The 16,914-nt window shown below is 48.7% G+C and overlaps 1 protein-coding gene across 2 annotated transcripts in view; it reads right to left on the bottom strand.

The window, feature by feature from the left end:
• TOR1A (torsin family 1 member A) overlaps positions 1-16,914 on the bottom strand; it is a 52,449-nt gene that overhangs the window by 11,943 nt on the left and 23,592 nt on the right. Inside the window, exon 5 of one of the 2 annotated variants that reach the window (XM_057547653.1) lies at positions 6,333-6,364. The exons of the other annotated variant lie outside the window; for it this stretch is intronic. Coding sequence (XP_057403636.1) covers positions 6,348-6,364 — 17 coding nt within the window. The 3' untranslated portion in view covers positions 6,333-6,347. Of the gene's footprint in view, positions 1-6,332; positions 6,365-16,914 lie in introns of those variants that run through there. 2 annotated transcript variants of the gene reach the window in all.

Below are 16,914 nucleotides of genomic sequence, written 5' to 3' on the forward strand. Positions count from 1 at the left end.
ACTCCTCCACCGTGAAGGCCTCCCTGCTCTCACCTCGTCCCAAGAGTCAGATCCTCCCTAACATAGAAGAGCACAGAATTGACCCAGACCAGCCTCTCGCAGCCAGCAGCCCTCTCCTCACTGCGTTTTTCCTGCCAGGTCATTCTCTGGGCAAGATTCTGGCCGTGTGGACCCATCAAAGGCCACTAGGGCCACTAGGGCTCAACAGTGTGTCACTGTTGAGCATGTTGGCGGCAGCAGCTGAGAGGTGAGACCGACCAGCCCTGTGGGAGGGGGTGAGACCCCGGGGATGAACAGACACAATTTGGCTCCAAGACAAGCGTAAGACCTGGCAAAGAGAGCAGGCTCCTGCCTCCCGGACAGGGCAGCTGAGAGGCAGAGCTTCAGCTTGGGCTGGGAACACAAGCAGGGCAGTGAACTAAGTGATAAAATAATAATCATTATAGAACAAGATTAACAATAATAAGAGCTAACTTTATTTTTTTAATTTTTTAATTTTATTTTTTTATACAGCAGGTTCTTATTAGTTATCTATTTTATACACATCAATGTATACATGTCAATCCCAATCGCCCAATTCATCACACCACCATCCCCACCCCCGCTGCTTTCCCCCCTTGGTGTCCATACGTTTGTTCTCTACATCTGTGTCTCAGTTTCTGCCCTGCAAACCGGTTCATCTGTACCATTTTTCTAGGTTCCACATACGTGCGTTTATATACGATATTTGTTTTTCTCTTTCTGACTTACTTCACTCTGTAGGACAGTCTCTAGATCCATCCACGAATAAGAGCTAACTTTAGCTGCCAGATACTGTGCCCAATATTAGTCCACTGCCTTCCTTGTCCCCATTTTAGAGGTGAGGAAGTTGAGGTTCAGAGGAGTGAAGTGACTTGATCAATTTCCATGCTAAACCACAGTGATATATATACATCACTGCACTGGTGTATGTGAAAAAGACTCTTCAGAGAGCCCAGGGGGGAGGAAAAGACTTGGCTGAGAAGGGGCTGATACCCACACGAAGCTGATCTTCCACGGGCCCAGCTGGATGCTCTGACCTTCCCCGCAATCTCCAGTTTCCAATCTGGACTGTGTGTCTCAGAACTGCAGGCAGGTAGCATGTGTGCTGTTATCGACTGCTCACCCCAGAGCACTGAGGGGTGGTGTTCCAGAAGCTTCTGAGTTTGGAGCCAGGAAAGGACCAGCAATGTCCTTTGCTGCCCCCACTCCCATTGTCCCTGCACAACCTGCAGCCAGGGACCCAGGCAGCTCCGTTTTAACCGCCTTGGGAGGCCCTGCCCCTCCTGTCTCATCATGAGCGATCCCCTCCAGCCCTGGGAACGACACAGTTTTGGCCACAGTTTTGGCGCTAAGGGAAAAAGTGCAGCTTCCTCCTGGCCAGAGGCCATTCTGCACCCAGTTGTCTGTCATTCCCCAGCTGTGTACGGAGCTGGTGAAAATGCTGGCCTGTGACCAGAATGCCAGACCAGCCCTCATGGGAACCAGGGACACGTAAAGCCCAAGAACAGTCTTTGTTTTTTTTTTTTTTTGGCTGTGTCATGTGGTTTGTGAGATCTTAGTTCCCCGACCCGGGATTGAACCTGGGCCCTCGGCAGTGAGAGCGTGGAGTCCTAACCACTGGACCACCGGTGAATTCCCAAGAACAGTCTTTTTTTTTTTTTTTTTTTTAATTTATATTTTTGGCTGTGCCGCAAGGCTTGTGGGATCTTAGTTCCCCAAACAGGGATTGAACCCATGTCCCCTGAATTGGAAGCACAGAGTCTTAACCACTGGACCGCCAGGGAAGTCCCCCCAAGAAGAGTCATTTCCGAAGGTTGCAGAATTAAAGTGGGAGACCAGTGTGCCCAGCAGAGGTGCCTTGCTCCCTCATTCATTCATTCATTCATTCGTCCATTCAACCCCTGAACCCTGAGTGCTTGAGTGTGTCAGGCACTGTGCCAGGTGCTGGGGACACAGGGGTCATGTCAGAGGCGCCCCAGCATTGGGAGGGGTTTGGGGCTCTCTGCAAGGCAGACGCTCGACCCGGTGACCTCTCTCCAACCCAGGCCTGCAGTTCCTCTGAGCCAGCCTCGGCCCCTCCTCCTGCCTCTTACCCTGGCCCCAGACGCCTCTGCCTGAGCTCACAGGCGATGACTTCAGTGATGTCACACCGGAGGCCCTGGCCAGCCTGCAATACCGGGGGCTTCGGGCTCCGGCTTTCTGGCTCTATCCTCCCCCTTCTCCAGCATGACTCAGGCGGGGACAGGATCTGGAATGTGGTAAGGCTCTCCATTTTTACGCAATTGTTTTGTTCACTCAAACCACAGGCCTTGTAGGGGAGGCCCCCTCCCCTGCCTCGAAACCCAGTGACTGTCAGGGTTCAGACACTGGGTAAATAAAGAGCCTCTCCTCTGCTGGGGGTCAAGGCCAGTCCTCAGGAAAGTGCCACAGTGGAGGAAAGCCTCCACTCCAGAGACGCGCTCTGCCTGGCTCTGTGGGGACTTCCTCCCTCCCTCCTTCCTCCTCCTCCCTCTCTCTTCTCCCCCTCCCTTCTCCTTTTCCTCTTCCGCAGCCAGCAAAGTGATCTCAAATCCAACCCATTAGCAGTGGGACACATGATTTTTCTTAAGGGTAGCTGTATTTCTGAAAAAGAAAACCTGAATAGATGAATAGATCATTCACTCATTCATTCTCCATTCATTCATGGAGTGGCAGTAGGATTATTAAGAGCATGGGTTTGGGGGTCATCCTGTAGGTGTGTCCAGCTCCACTGCTTGCTGCCTTTGCAATCATGGACCACTGGCATCCCCATCGTGCCTCCATTCCCTTATCTGGGGGGTGGTGAGGACTCAGGAGATGGTGCAGGCAGGGTGCCCGGTGCAAGGTGATGATTAGTCTTGGTGCTGAGCACAGAGGGAGCTGGCACTTCCTTGAGGGCACTAGGAGCCTTTGGGAAGTCTCGGGCAGGTTGGTGACTGCTCAGGTCCCTGGCTGCTGGGGAGGAGGGGGTGCCAGAGGAGAGGGGACAAGTGAGAAGGCAGGTGCTATTGCCCGGATGAGAGGTGACAGGGCCTGAGAAAGATACGGCACAAGGACTGGTACGCCTCAGCGATAGGCTGGCTGTTAGGTGTTAGAGACAGAATGTCAGCAGAAGTCAGAAGAGTGGTTACCTCTGTGTGCAGGGGGTGTATTGACTGTGATGGGACATAAGGGAATTCCCTGGGTGCTGAGAAATTTCTGTGTCTCCATCTGGGTGGTAGTTAAAAACTTTTTTAACTTAGGGATGTCTACATAGGTTAAAATTTTTTTTCTTTTTGAGCTGTCACTTAAAATTTGTGTATTTTACTTAGGTAAATTGTACCTCAATAAAAAAAATAAAGGGAATCCCTTGGTGGTCCAGTGGTTAGGACTCAGCGCTTTCACTGCTGGGGCCCAGGTTCAATCCCTGGTCGGGGAACTAAGATCCCGCAAGCTGCGTGGCGCGACCAAAAAAAAAAAATTTTCTTTTTTTAAATAAAAAAACAGAATAAAATCCCAATGCCCAGGTCTCTAACTTGAATAGCTGAGTAGATGGGGATGTCGTTTACTGACGTGGGAAGCCTGGAAGAAACGCTGACTTGAGAGAAAAGATCAAGAATTTGGTTTTGTATTTAACCGATTGCTGGACATTTAAGTTGTTCTCAATGCTTTCCCTGGTATAAACAATGCCAAGATGAATGTCGGTGTCCACTCAGGTAAATTCCTACAAGTGGGATTTCTGGATCCAAGTGTACAAGCATGTCTTTAAGACTTTTGACTCACATTGTCAGTAAGGCTTTATCAATCTGCGTTCCCTCCCACATTCATTCATTTGTTCATTCATTCCTTCGCTGAGCGCCATCTCTGTGCTAGGCCCTGTCCTGGGTACTAGGGACACAGTGGCAAACCAGACAGGGAGATTGCTGCCACCCGCTTCCTGGAGCACCCAGTCTGGGGTGGGGGGCAATGTAGGAAGAGGGACCCTCTTGTTCAGAGGGGTCTATTCAACCCCAAAGGGGTGAAACACTTGCCCAGAACGCTGGCCTGAAACCAGCTATTTTTAGTGATATTTTTTTTCCTCTTTAGTCAGAGAAAGATATATTAGACAGCCAGAGCGACCAGAGCTCTAGAGGAAAAGTGCTCCAGAGGGGGAAAAGCATTCCAGAAAAGGGCACAGAATGTGCGAGGGTCCTGCGCTCAGGAGTGCAGGGCAGGGCTGCAGGGCCAGGCAGGAGGTTAGAGCTTCATCCCAAGAGCGATGGGAACCACAGGAGAATTGCTTTTTTTAATAAATTTATTTATTTTATTTATTTACTTTTAGCTACGTTGGGTCTTTGTTGCTGCGCGCGGGCTTTCTCTAGTTGCGGCGAGCGGGGGCTACTCTTCGTTGCGGTGCGCAGGCTTCTCATTGCCATGGCTTCTCTTGTTGCAGAGCACAGGCTCTAGGCACGCGGGCTTCAGTAGTTGTGGCACGCGGGCTCAGTAGTTGTGGCACACGGGCTTAGCTGCTCCGCGGCATGTGGGATCTTCCCGGACCAGGGATCGAACCCGTGTCCCCTGCATTGACAGGAGGAGTCTTTTTTTTTAATTTATTTTTACTTATTTATTTAATTATTTATTTATTTATGGCTGTGTTGGGTCTTCTTTTCTGTGCGAGGACTTTCTCTAGTTGTGGCAAGCGGGGGCCACTCTTCATCGCAGTGCGCGGGCCTCTCACTATCCTGGCCTCTCTTGTTGCGGAGCACAGGCTCCAGACGCGCAGGCTCAGTAGTTGTGGCGCACGGGCCTAGTTGCTCCGCAGCATGTGGGATGTTCCCAGACCAGGGCTCGAACCCGTGTCCCCTGCATTGGCAGGCAGATTCTCAACCACTCCGCCACCAGGGAAGCCCGACAGGAGGATTCTTAACCACTGCACCACCAAGGAAGTCCCCGTGTTTATTTTTTTTTTTTTTTTTTTTTTTTTTTAAAAGGATTTTCTTATTTATTTATTTATTTATTTATTTATTTTTTGGCTGTGTTGGGTCTTCGGTTCGTGCGAGGGCTTTCTCCAGTTGCGGCAAGCGGGGGCCACTCTTCATCGCGGTGCGGGGACCGCTCTTCATCGCGGTGCGCGGGCCTTTCTCTATCGCGGCCCCTCCCGTCGCGGGGCACAGGCTCCAGACGCGCAGGCTCAGCAATTGTGGCTCACGGGCCCAGCTGCTCCGTGGCATGTGGGATCTTCCCAGACCAGGGCTCGAACCCGTGTCCCCTGCATTAGCAGGCAGATTCTCAACCACTGCGCCACCAGGGAAGCCCCCCCCGTGTTTATTTTTGATTGTTCGTATTTTCTAATTTTCTTCATGCACATGTATTGTTTCTGTAATTTAAAAATATATTAATATATCTAAATAATATATATTTAGATATATAATACATTATATAATATATATTATATATTTTAAAATATGTATTTAAATATACACGCACATATTATGGCGGCCCAAGGCTCCCCACCCGCCTCGGTTAGACCCTTCACTCGGTTGCTCAGGGCCTTTCAAAGCCTGTGCGAGGTCTGAGGTGGGGGAGAGGTGCCCACCAGAGAAATCAGAAACCCCGCAGGGAGGGCGCCCCGAGCCGTGCGCCCCCCGCCACCCCCCCCCGGCCGTGAGCTCGGGTTTCGCCCCAGAGCCGCCGTCTGGCTGGTTGTGCGTGGCCTTTTCTCTCCGCTTTGGCGTCCCACCTGCGCTCCCCTTGCGATCTCCCCGACTGGGACCCCCTGGCGCGGCCGGATGCCGCCCATCGCATAGGTGTTGATGCGCGCGCACACGCGGAGCCTCTGGCGGCTGGGGTGAGTTCCCCAACCCGGGGGCCTCCCGCTGCAGCCGAGCCGGCTCAGCGGGAACTCGGAGCGCGATTTGGAGCAAGGTGGGCGCCAGGACAGGGCCCGGGATGGGACGGGAGGGAGGCGCGGGGTCAGCAAAGCCAGCCGGAGAGCAGGTGCTTCAGCGAATAGGCGCTCAGAGTCGGTCAGACGTGGGTTCCAATTCTGACTCCTCCGGGCTCAAGTAGGTGGACGCGGGCGGGGTGTTCCAGGTCCCAGACCTCGCTTTTCTCATCTACCGAAGCGGGGCGAGGGCAGCTCAGCCCTCTGACAGTGACATCACCTGCCATCTCTCCTCTGGGAATGTGGGCAGTAGCCCCTGCCCGGCTGTTCTGAGGACCGGATGATTGCTGTTGGCGTGTGCTTCCCTCAGGAGCCTGGCCCGTTCACCTTCTCACATGGATTAGCAATTTCCATTCATTTTGGTTCAATTCAAAGTCTGGCTTCCAATGACAACCAAATCCACGGCTTAATCCTTCATTAGCTCTTGAATTAAAAACAACAAATGAACAAACAAACAAAAAACCCTGAAGGACATTATTGAGATAATTGGGGAAATTTGAATGTGGACCAAATGACAGATGACACCGTGTTGAAATTAAATTGAGTAAGATGATGGTATTGTGGTTTTATAGGCATTGTCCTTAACCTTAGGAGACACTTGATGAAGAGTTTAGGGCTGGAGTTTAATGATGGCTGCAAAGTGCTTTCAGATGGGTCAGTAAAAAAAGAAAGAGGAGGCCAATGGGAGAGCATTCACACTTGGCTGGATCCAGGTGAGCAAATGTGGGCATTCATCATAGTATTCCTTCTACTTATCTGAAAGTTTAAAACAGTTTTTTTTTTCCAAACTGAAATGCTATCAACTTTCTAAGAAAGAGGGTCTTGCTTTCTTGTTGCATTAGGAGAAGTGTTGGGAACTTTCTCCCTCTTCTCTCTCTTCCTCCATATCGCTCCAAGGGTCCCCGACTAAGGTGTGCTGTTGTGTGTCAAACAGATGTTTTGGGCCAGCCAGGGAACCTCACCACTCTTCTTAATGCTGTTCCTAGGGAGAAGTGCTACTAGCACACTTTCAGAACCCCTGTCCCCATCCTTGCTGGGCTGGTACATCCTGGACATTAGTCCCGAATCATGTCAGTTTGGCCATTGTAGCCACACCCCCAAGCAGAGGCCCTTTGACCAGAACAATAAATAACTCCACCTAATTTGGACTTCACCAAACCAACTTCGTTTAGTCTAGAGTCATGCTTCTCAATATATGGGACAACGGTCACACACAGCCTTTAAAAGAATGGCATAGCCATAGGACATGACAAAAACTGGTTAGATCCCACATGCCATGGAGCAATTAAGCCCGTGGGCCACAACTCCTGAGCCTGAGCTCTAGAGCCCACGAGCCACAACTACTGAGCCCACGTGCCACAACTACTGAGCCCACGTGCCACAATTACTGAAGCCCGTGCGCCTAAGAGCCTGTGCTCCGCAACAAGAGAAGCCATCGCAACAAAGAGTAGCCCCCATTCAACGCAACTTAGAGAAAGCCCGTGCGCAGCAACGAAGACCCAATGCAACCAAAACAAAACAAAACTGGTTAGAACCAGCTAGATCCAAGATGGCGGAAGATTTGACTTCCAGTGGACCTTGAGCCTCGTTATATACTCATTGTAATGCGTTAGCATCTCCTAAGTGACACACCCACTAGCACCATGACAGTTCCAAGGCCAACCATCAAAGATCAAAAGTGGGCAATGGCCCATCCTGGAAATCTCCAACCTTTCCCCAAAATAATTGGAATAATCCTCCCACTCATTAGCCTATGAAATTACCCAGCCCATAAAAACTAACCACGCCATATTTCAGAGCCTCTCACCTTCTGAGATGGCCCACGCTCTGTCTGTGGAGAGTGTTTCTCTCTTAATAAGTCCACTTCTTACCTATCACTTTGTCTCACTGAATTCTTTCTGTGAGGAGACATCAAGAACCTGAGCTTCATCAAGTCCTGAAACCAGGTGTGTGATCTCAATTTAAAGACTGTGGGTTCAAGTCCCAATCTGGGTTTAGGCACTTGGCTTCAAGTCCCTATCTGAGGCACATGGTTTCACTCTGAGACTCTGAAAATGACAAAATTCCCCTAAAACACACACACATTTTAGATGTCATGTCAAGGAGCTGACAAGCTGTGATGGCCACCAAGCTCTGATGTCCATCCACTGGCCCTAGAATTAAAATGTGAATGGGCTAGGGCTTCCCTGGTGGCGCAGTGGTTGAGAGTCTGCCTGCCAATGCAGGGGACACAGGTTCGAGCCCTGGTCTGGGAGGATCCCACGTGCCGCGGAGCAACTGGGCCCGTGAGCCACAATTACTGAGCCTGCGCGTCTGGAGCCTGTGCTCCGCAACAAGAGAGGCCACGATAGTAAGAGGCCCACGCACCGCGATGAGGAGTGGCCCCCGCTTGCCACAACTGGAGAAAGCCCTCCCACAGAAACGAGGACCCAACAGAGCCAAAAATAAATAAATAAATAAAATTTAAAAAAAAATGTGAATGGGCTAGACAGAAACAGGAAACAACCTAAATGTCCATCAACTGGCAAATGGAGAGACAAAATGTGACATATCCTTATAATGGAATACCATTCAGCAATAAAAATGAGGTAGCTACAGATACATGCTATGACATGGATGAACCTCAAAAATATGCTCAGGAAAAGAACCCAGAAACAAGAGACCACATATTGTATGGTCAATTTATATGAAATGTCCAGAAAAGGCAAAGCTACAGACAGAAAGAAGATTAGTGGTTTCCTGGGGCAAGGATAGGAACTAACATTCAATGTGCACAAGGGTTCATATTGGGATGATGAAATGTTTGAAAACTGATTTATGGTGATGGTTGCATAACTTGGTAAATTTACTAAAAAACACTCAATTGCACACATGAAAAGTGCGAACAATCTGGTATGCAAATATGCCTCAATAATGTTGTTTTTGAATGTCACTGGGCTGGAACATACTGACCAATGGTTTTGGGGTTTCAGACACACAGGGCCCCATCATTCTTACTTGCGTGATCTTATCCCTGCCTTCATCTCCTTTGCCCTCTAGTCCTCACCACATATTTTTCTGCCCAAACTGGGCTGTACATCCTCAGGGGAGGGAGGGGCAGTGTGTGTCTTGCTCACACTGCATCCCAGGGCCTGCTCTAGGAAGCTGCTCTCTAAATATTTGTCTAATGAGTGAAAGAAGGAAGGGATGGTGTCATCCTCTCCTTGGGAAAGTGGCAGGGTTCCTAGAAGCTCCTTTTTTTTTTTTTTTTTAAAGAAATTCACGTTCTTTTATTTATTTATTTATTTATTTTTGGCTGTGTTGAGTCTTCGTTTCTGTGCGAGGGCTTTCTCTAGTTGCGGCAAGTGGGGACCACTCCTCATCGCGGTGCGCGGGCCTCTCACTATCGCGGCCTCTCTTGTTGCGGAGCACAGGCTCCAGACGCGCAGGCTCAGTAATTGTAGCACACGGGCCCAGTTGCTCCGTGGCATGTGGGATCTTCCCAGACCAGGGCTCGAACCCGTGTCCCCTGCATTGGCAGGCAGATTCTCAACCACTGCGCCACCAGGGAAGCCCCCTTTTTTTTTTTTTTAATTTTTAGTTTCTTTTTTAAACAATTCAGTCTTGTTTCTTCTTCTTCTTTTTTTTTTTTTTTAATTTTCAGTTTTTGGCCATGCCATGCAACATGTGGGATCTTAGTTCCCTGACCAGGGATCGAACCCGCGCCCCCTGCATTGGAAGCAAGGAGTCTTAACCACTGGACCTCCAGTGAAGTCCCTCTAGCTGCTCCTTTTATATGGTCATCAAATATCTCACCACTATCCTTTCCCATGGCTGGGTACGTGGGAATATCTTTACCCCTCAGGAGAGCATTAAATTCTGTTCATCATGTTGCGGTTTGAAACGTTGTCCTTGTTCCCTGGAATTGCTTACTTTAGAGTGATTTGGGCATTAGGGTCTAATGCTTCTACCATTTACCAAAGGCTTACTATGTGCCGGGGGCTTCACGTGTGTAATCGCATCCAACCCTTGCAACAGTCCTGTGGGCCAGGTGTTATTATTTCCCCTAGTTTGCAGATCAGAAAACTGAGGCCCAGAAAGGTTAAGGCAGTCACCCAAGGTTACACAGCTGGTCAGAAGCAGTGTCAGGAAGTGAACTCAGGGCCTTCAAAGTCCAGGCACTTGAAACTAAACATACCTCTGGGTCGTTCAATGGAATGGTATCAGTCAGACGCGGGGGTGGGAACTGGAGTTTCCCTGAACCCTTTGTTGACATCTGTTTTAAGGCCTAAGAACTGCATCTTGGGTAATTTTAAGGACTAGAAAATAGATACTTTATCAACCCCAGTGAATGGTTTGCTACTTCAAATAGGGGTCCTTTTGTTACCTGGATGCTGTTTTTTTTACCTCTACCTGTCTCTCATGTCCTCAAATAAATTCTCTGCCTCTGCTTCTCTCCCAAAATTTCTTCCTTGTTTCAAGTTGCTCGGGTGAGCCCGTTTCTCCATTTCTAATCCTGCGTGCTCACCCCATCTAGTGGTAAGACTTGGGAATTACACTATCCTCCCTCTGAGAAGCCGCAGGGCGAGGCAAGGTTTGGGGGAATGAATGCCTTGAGCCCTTCTGTCCAGGACAAAAATAGCAACAGTCTTCAGGTTACCAGAAGCCAGGTTCTCCAGATGCGTTCTAGCTACCTCTCTGGAGTCCACCTTAACTCCTTTATTTAATTATAAACTATTTAATAAAAAGAAACAGTATAACACCCCAGATTTAATAGATGTTACATTTTGCTGTATTTCCTTCAGCTCTCTTTAATAAAAGTAGAGCTCTAATCCCATCCCTTTGGCCTTCCTCCCCAAAAGTCATCTCCATGCCAAAACTGAAGTGTATCAATTCCTTGTTATGTTTTGTTTTTATTTTAACTACACATGTTATGTATCCGCATACAATGTGCATTTTTAAAATATATATATTTATTTATTTAGACTGCTCCAGGTCTTAGTTGTGGCACACAGGATCTTTGTTGTGGCATGCATGTGGGATCTAGTTCCCTGACTAGGGATCGAACCTGGGCCCCCTGCATTGGGAGCGACGAGTCTTACCCACTGGACCACTAGGGAAGTCCCACAATGTGCATTTTAAATATGTGAATACAAGGAATTCCCTGGCAGTTCAGTGGTTAGGACTCCGTGCTTCCATTGCCAGGGCTCAGGTTCAGGGAACCAAGATCCTGCAAGCCGTGTGGCATGGCCAAAAAACAAAACAAAACAAAAAATATGTAAACACATAAATGGTATACTGTACATCTCCTTTGGCTACTTTTTCTTTTTCACTCAACTCTGGTTCGTGAGACTTATTGACATTGATACACATAGTTCTAGTGTATCCATTTTTATCTTCTGCATAATATTCCATTTTAGGACTAAACAATGGTTTGTTTATCTATTCCTCTGGTGATGGAAAATTAGCTTTGATTCCAATTTTTAATACTACAAATAGCACCTCAACAAACATCCTTGAATGTGTCTCCTTGTGTACATGGGTCCCTCTAGGAGTGGGCTTTGCCATGCATGGGTTACAGGTGGGCAGATGGAAAGAGCCAGAGGCAGCCAGGGCCCTGGGCTCAGTCACCTTGTCCAGTAGCCCGTCCACTAACACCAGTGCACTGTACCCATACTTTCATTTTCTTCATGCATCATAATGTGATAAAGGCTTGAAGATGGAATTTCTGGGTCACAGGGCATGTACATCTTCAACTTTGCCAGGTATTGCCAAATTGGGCTTGTCTTCAATGTCACTTTAAGTGACATCAGGGGGCTCTTGTTCCCCCAAAAGATCTGGGTGACTGCCATTTCCTGGGTATGTAGCTTAGGACTGGAGCACGTGCAACCATCTGTTTACGTCACAGATATTTATTGACATCTGCTGTACCATGAGTAATAACATCCCTGTCTCTGACCCAGGAAGCTCACGTCTTTGATAGCCTCTGTGAAACTGGCAGGCTAACTTGTGAGGTTGCAAGCAGGGCAAAACCTGAGACACTTCACCATTCTTCACGAGACAATCCCCTTTCCCACCATGCACAAAGCACTATCACAAGCCTGAAGGGCTCAAAGAGAAGGGTCCCCTTGGCCTGTTTTGAAGGGTATGATGGTTGATTTTATCCACCAGCTTGACTGGGTCATGGGGTGCCCATATATTTGGTTAAATGTTATATCTGGGTGTGTCTGCGAGGGTGTTTCTGGATGAGATCAACATTTTTTTTTTTACTTTTTTAAATTTAGCCACACCGTGAAGCTTGAGGGGTCTTAGTCCCATGACCAGGGATCAAACTTGGGCCCCGGCAATGAAAGCGCTGAGTCCTAACCACTGGACCGCCAGGGAATTCCCAAGATCAACATTTAAATTGGTAAACTGAGTAAAGCAGATTGCCCTTCCCAATATGGGTGGGTCTCATGCAATCCACTGAAGGTCTGAATAGAATAAAAGGCTGCGTAGGAAAGAAATCTCTCTCTGCCTCACTGATTTCAAGGTGTGACATTGGACTTCTCCTGCCCTAGAACTCAGACTCAGACTGGAGCTATACCTTTAGTTCTTCTGGCTTTAGATGTCTCAGCCTCCATAATCATGTGAGCCAATTCCTTACAATAAATCTCTCTCTCTCTCTCTCTCTCTCTATATATATATATATATCCATACATATATTATACATCCTATTGGTCCATTTCTCCGGAGAACCCTGAGTACTACAAGGGGCTCACAGTTAAGAAAGGAACTTCGCAACACACCCTGTTTTTTTTTTCTTAATAGCATTTATTACCATCTGGTGATCACAGCAGTGTTTTTGGTTTTTTGTGGTTTTTTTGGCTGTGTTGGGTCTTCGTTGCTGCACGCGGACTTTCTCTAGTTGCAGTGAGCGGGGCTACTCTTTGTTGCGGCACGCAGGCTTCTCATTGTGGTGGCTTTTCTTGTTGCAGAGTACAGGTTCTAGGCTTGCGGGCTTCAGTAGTTGTGGCATGCGGGCTCAGTAGTTGTGGCATGCGGGCTCAGTAGTTGTGGCACATGGGCTCAGTAGTTGTGGCGCATGGGCTTAGTTGCTCCGCGGCATGTAGGATCTTCCCAGACCAGGGCTCGAACCCGTGTCCCCTGCATTGGCAGGCAGATTCTTAACCACTGCGCCACCAGGGAAGCCCTGTATGCTTTAAATGTGTGCATTCTGCTGTATGTCAAACTTACCTCAATAAAGCTGTTTGAAGGCATATGTAATATTCTATAGCCATTAGGATTTCATAGAAATAAAGTGTGTATCCCTGTATAAACGATAACAAGAAGAACACCAAATACCATGTGCCCCAGCAGAGCCCCTCTGTATAAAACAGACACTGATAAGACTTAGATGAGAACAGGTCTTCAGGCTGACAGTTGGCTTTTTATTTCTATTTATTTATTTATTTATTTATTTATTTTTGGCTGTGTTGGGTCTTCGTTGCTGTGCACGGGCTTTCTCTAGTTGCAGCGAGCGGGGGCTACTCTTTGTTGTGGTGTGTGGGTTTGTCACTGCAGTGGTTTCTCTTGTTGTGGAGCACAGGCTCTAGGCGCACGGGCTTCAGTAGTTGCAGCACACGGGCTCAGCAGTTGTGGTGCACAGGCTTAGTTGCTCCACGGCATGTGGGATCTTCCCCAGACCAGGGACTGAACCCGTGTCCCCTGCATTGGCGGGTGGATTCTTAACCACTGTGCCACCAGGGAAGTCCGACAGTTGGTTTTTTATATAATCTAGGGGTTTGAACTTCTGTTGTCATTTTTTTCTGGAGGTCACAGAGGTAGTGAGAGCAGGATTTGAACCCATGTCTCTGAGTCCTCAGACCAGCAGCTCACCAGTACCCTCTAGTGCTTCCCTCGGTGCGAGTAGGTCTCTCCAGCCTTGAGCAGTTTCCCACTCTACCAGCGTGGTCACACCTCTCCTTACAGTCAACTCCGAAACTTCCCTGGAAACAGGTGTGGACCAGGGGGCGCTGTCTCTGGTCCTGAAAATCTCTGCCCACCTCGAACCAAAGGGCAGAGCCCTATCTGCAGCTCCCTTCCAAGACTTTCCTGGTTGCTCTTTCAAGTTATGACGGCCTTAAGGAGTCAAGTTGGTGGTTTTGAATGTTTTTTATTAACAATTTAAACACTGTAGGTGATGTTCCAAGAGAGAAATGATAGAAAGAGTAAAGGGGAAGGGGATAATGTAGGGACAAGAGGATGGGTGGGAGGTGAGGTGACCAGCCTTCCAGGGGCAGTGATGCGAGATGGCAGCTACCATGGGCTTGGAAAATTTCTGAAAACAAAATGTGGGTATAAATACCCAGAAGCACTCCCTTTTGTAAGATTTATAACAAAAATTAATATGAATGGAGTTAATAGTTCTAATGGAGTGGTCACCCCGGAGCCAAATCAGTGTTAGCAAAATGGCAGAATTCATGTAGCATCAAACTTGTCCAAAGAGAGCTTCAGCTCCTAATGTTGTCTAAAGAAAATATGAAACTCCCTCAGCCGCCTGAAGGACAGTATTTCAGCAATTAATAAAAAAGATAAACCACAGGCTCTCCACCACCCGCCTCCCAATCCGATTCCTTCATTTTCCACAGCAGCGAATTTTCTAGGTACGTCTTGCAGACCTCAGAGTACTGGAAGTTCCCATTCAAAGGCAATTTCTCTTAAGATATTCTAAATGAACTAGTTTTTATCTTAAGATACTCACTGATACTGGAAATATATAAGTTGTTTTACACTCTTTAAAACTTTCTTAAAAGAGGGGGAATGGGGCACAATACAGTGCCAGGATCATTATGTAGTAGGGGGGCACTTGCGGGGGCCCATTTATATCCATTCCTGGGGCTCAGATATGTTTGGGTTTTCCAGAGAGCTCTTTGTGAGGGGTTTTGAGGCCCTCAACTCTTGTGGTCATCTTCCCACCCTCCATAAAGTCCAGTGGCCAACTTCAAGATAAGTGACCAAATGACAAATCAGGAAATAGTCACATTTTCAAGGAAACAAAATGTCATTTGAGTATGTACAATAGCACAAACTGGGGGCGCTACCCAGGCACAACACCCTTGCCTATGGCTGGTTGATACAAGGTCAAGATACCCGAGCCAGGTTGGGCCCATCAGCTTCTCTCTCCATGAGGGCAGTGCCGGAGCAACAGGGCCCCAGAGCTCCTGCCACTGAGGCCTCCACACCCCACCTCTGGGATCCTCTCTCCCAAGTCGGGGTCGCGCAGCGCTTTTTACATTTCCACGGGCCACCCTGGGTTCTTCTAAGAAGCCCTGGAGAAGCCCAAGCCAGTCAGTGTCGGTCTATTGTTTGGAAGCAAAGAACCTCAACTGATAAAACAGTTGGTAACAGAGAGGGGGAGACAGGCCGCAGAAGCTCAGGGAAGAGCAGGGATTTGGACTTGATTACTGAACCCACGTGGAGGACGCTGCAGGAGGCACCTCCTTCCCCGATCTCCATCTTCCAGGAGAGGGGAGCCCCAGAGCCCGCAGTGACAACACAGAGAAGCAAGTGTCACCCAGACTCCCCTCGGGATCACATGCCCACCGAGGGGAAGAACTCCAGGACTCTGAGAAGCTGAGGCCAAGACCCCCTCCGCCACCAGCACCAGGATAGGGCTGAGTCCTAACAAAACTGGAAAGTCGAAAGCAGTTGCAAATGTCAACATCTTGCCTCAGAGACTCCCAGGCTTTTCTGTGAAGAATCGTCTGGAAAAATCTCCTACAGCATCCAAAGGGCCAGGACCTCTGGAGAGTTAAGTTCAGACACGGATTCTATGGACGCTAAACCCCATCGTGGTTTGATTCCATTTTTCCCAGTCTTTGCTAGAGAAAAAGTGGGATGAGGACAGTTGCACAGAGGGCACTGGGGGCATCCGGAGGACTTGGCAGCGCTGAAACTCCAGACCCTCAGAAATGGCTCCACAGCTGTGCCTGCCCCACAGAGCAAAGTTCTGCATCCCCGCCCCCCCCGCCCCAGCCTGAGGCTCCTCCCCATCCTCCCTTCAGCCTCAGCACAGCCCTGCTGGATCTCAGTAGGAAAGAGGAGCCACCTCCAGAAGGAACTGTGGGAATCCGCTATTTTAGATAATCAGGCAATCTAGGGGGATGTGAGAGCTATAGATTTTGAAGGTTATCTGACCAAGGAGGGCAGGCAGAACTGGGGACGGTGGGGACACACTGGAGACTCTGCATTGGGGGGCCAGCTCGGGAGACCTGGAGGCCGGGGGTCAGGCAGCTTTGCGGGCTGATTAATGCAAACCTGGACCGAACACAGGCCCTGTCACGTGACATCAAAGGGCATAAATAGGGTAGGAGCCCCAGACTGCAGGATGCATACGCTGGGTACCACAGACTTTGCAAGGAGTGCTAAGCATGAATCATGGAAAGGGAATCAATTTCTAGGTCCTCAACTTCCACTGCACTCTCTCCTAAAATTGATCTGCCTCCGTTTCTCAACCTGCCCTTCTCTCACTGTACAGAAGGAAGAGCCAGCTTTCGGCCACCCCATCTCTGATACCAGACAAGAAACTGAAGCTGCAGGTATCAACGAAGCCTCCTTCAACCAAGGACCCCGCCACTGACGTACTGATTACTTATCAAAAAATTTAAAACATTCATCTTCATGCTATGTTGGCAATTGTGGCTTAATGATTATTACAAGGATGACTCAAGCAAGAAGAAAAATTTCAATATTCAGAGGGTTAGAATCAGAGGAACTTAAATTTTTTTTTTTTTTTAATTTTTAGTTGCGTTGGGTCTTTGTTGCTGCGCGCAGGCTTTCTCTAGTTGTGGCGAGCGGGGGTTACTCTTCATTGCGGTGCGCGGGCTTCTCATTGCGGTGGCTTCTCTTGTTGCGGAGCACGGGCTCTAGGTGAGCAGGTTTCAGTAGTTGCAGCACGCAGGCTCAGTAGTTGTGGCATGCAGGCCCTAGAGCGCACGGGCTTCAGTAGTTGC

This window comes from Balaenoptera acutorostrata, chromosome 6 (genome assembly GCF_949987535.1).
Source record: "Balaenoptera acutorostrata chromosome 6, mBalAcu1.1, whole genome shotgun sequence".
Classification (NCBI taxonomy): Eukaryota; Metazoa; Chordata; class Mammalia; order Artiodactyla; family Balaenopteridae; genus Balaenoptera; species Balaenoptera acutorostrata.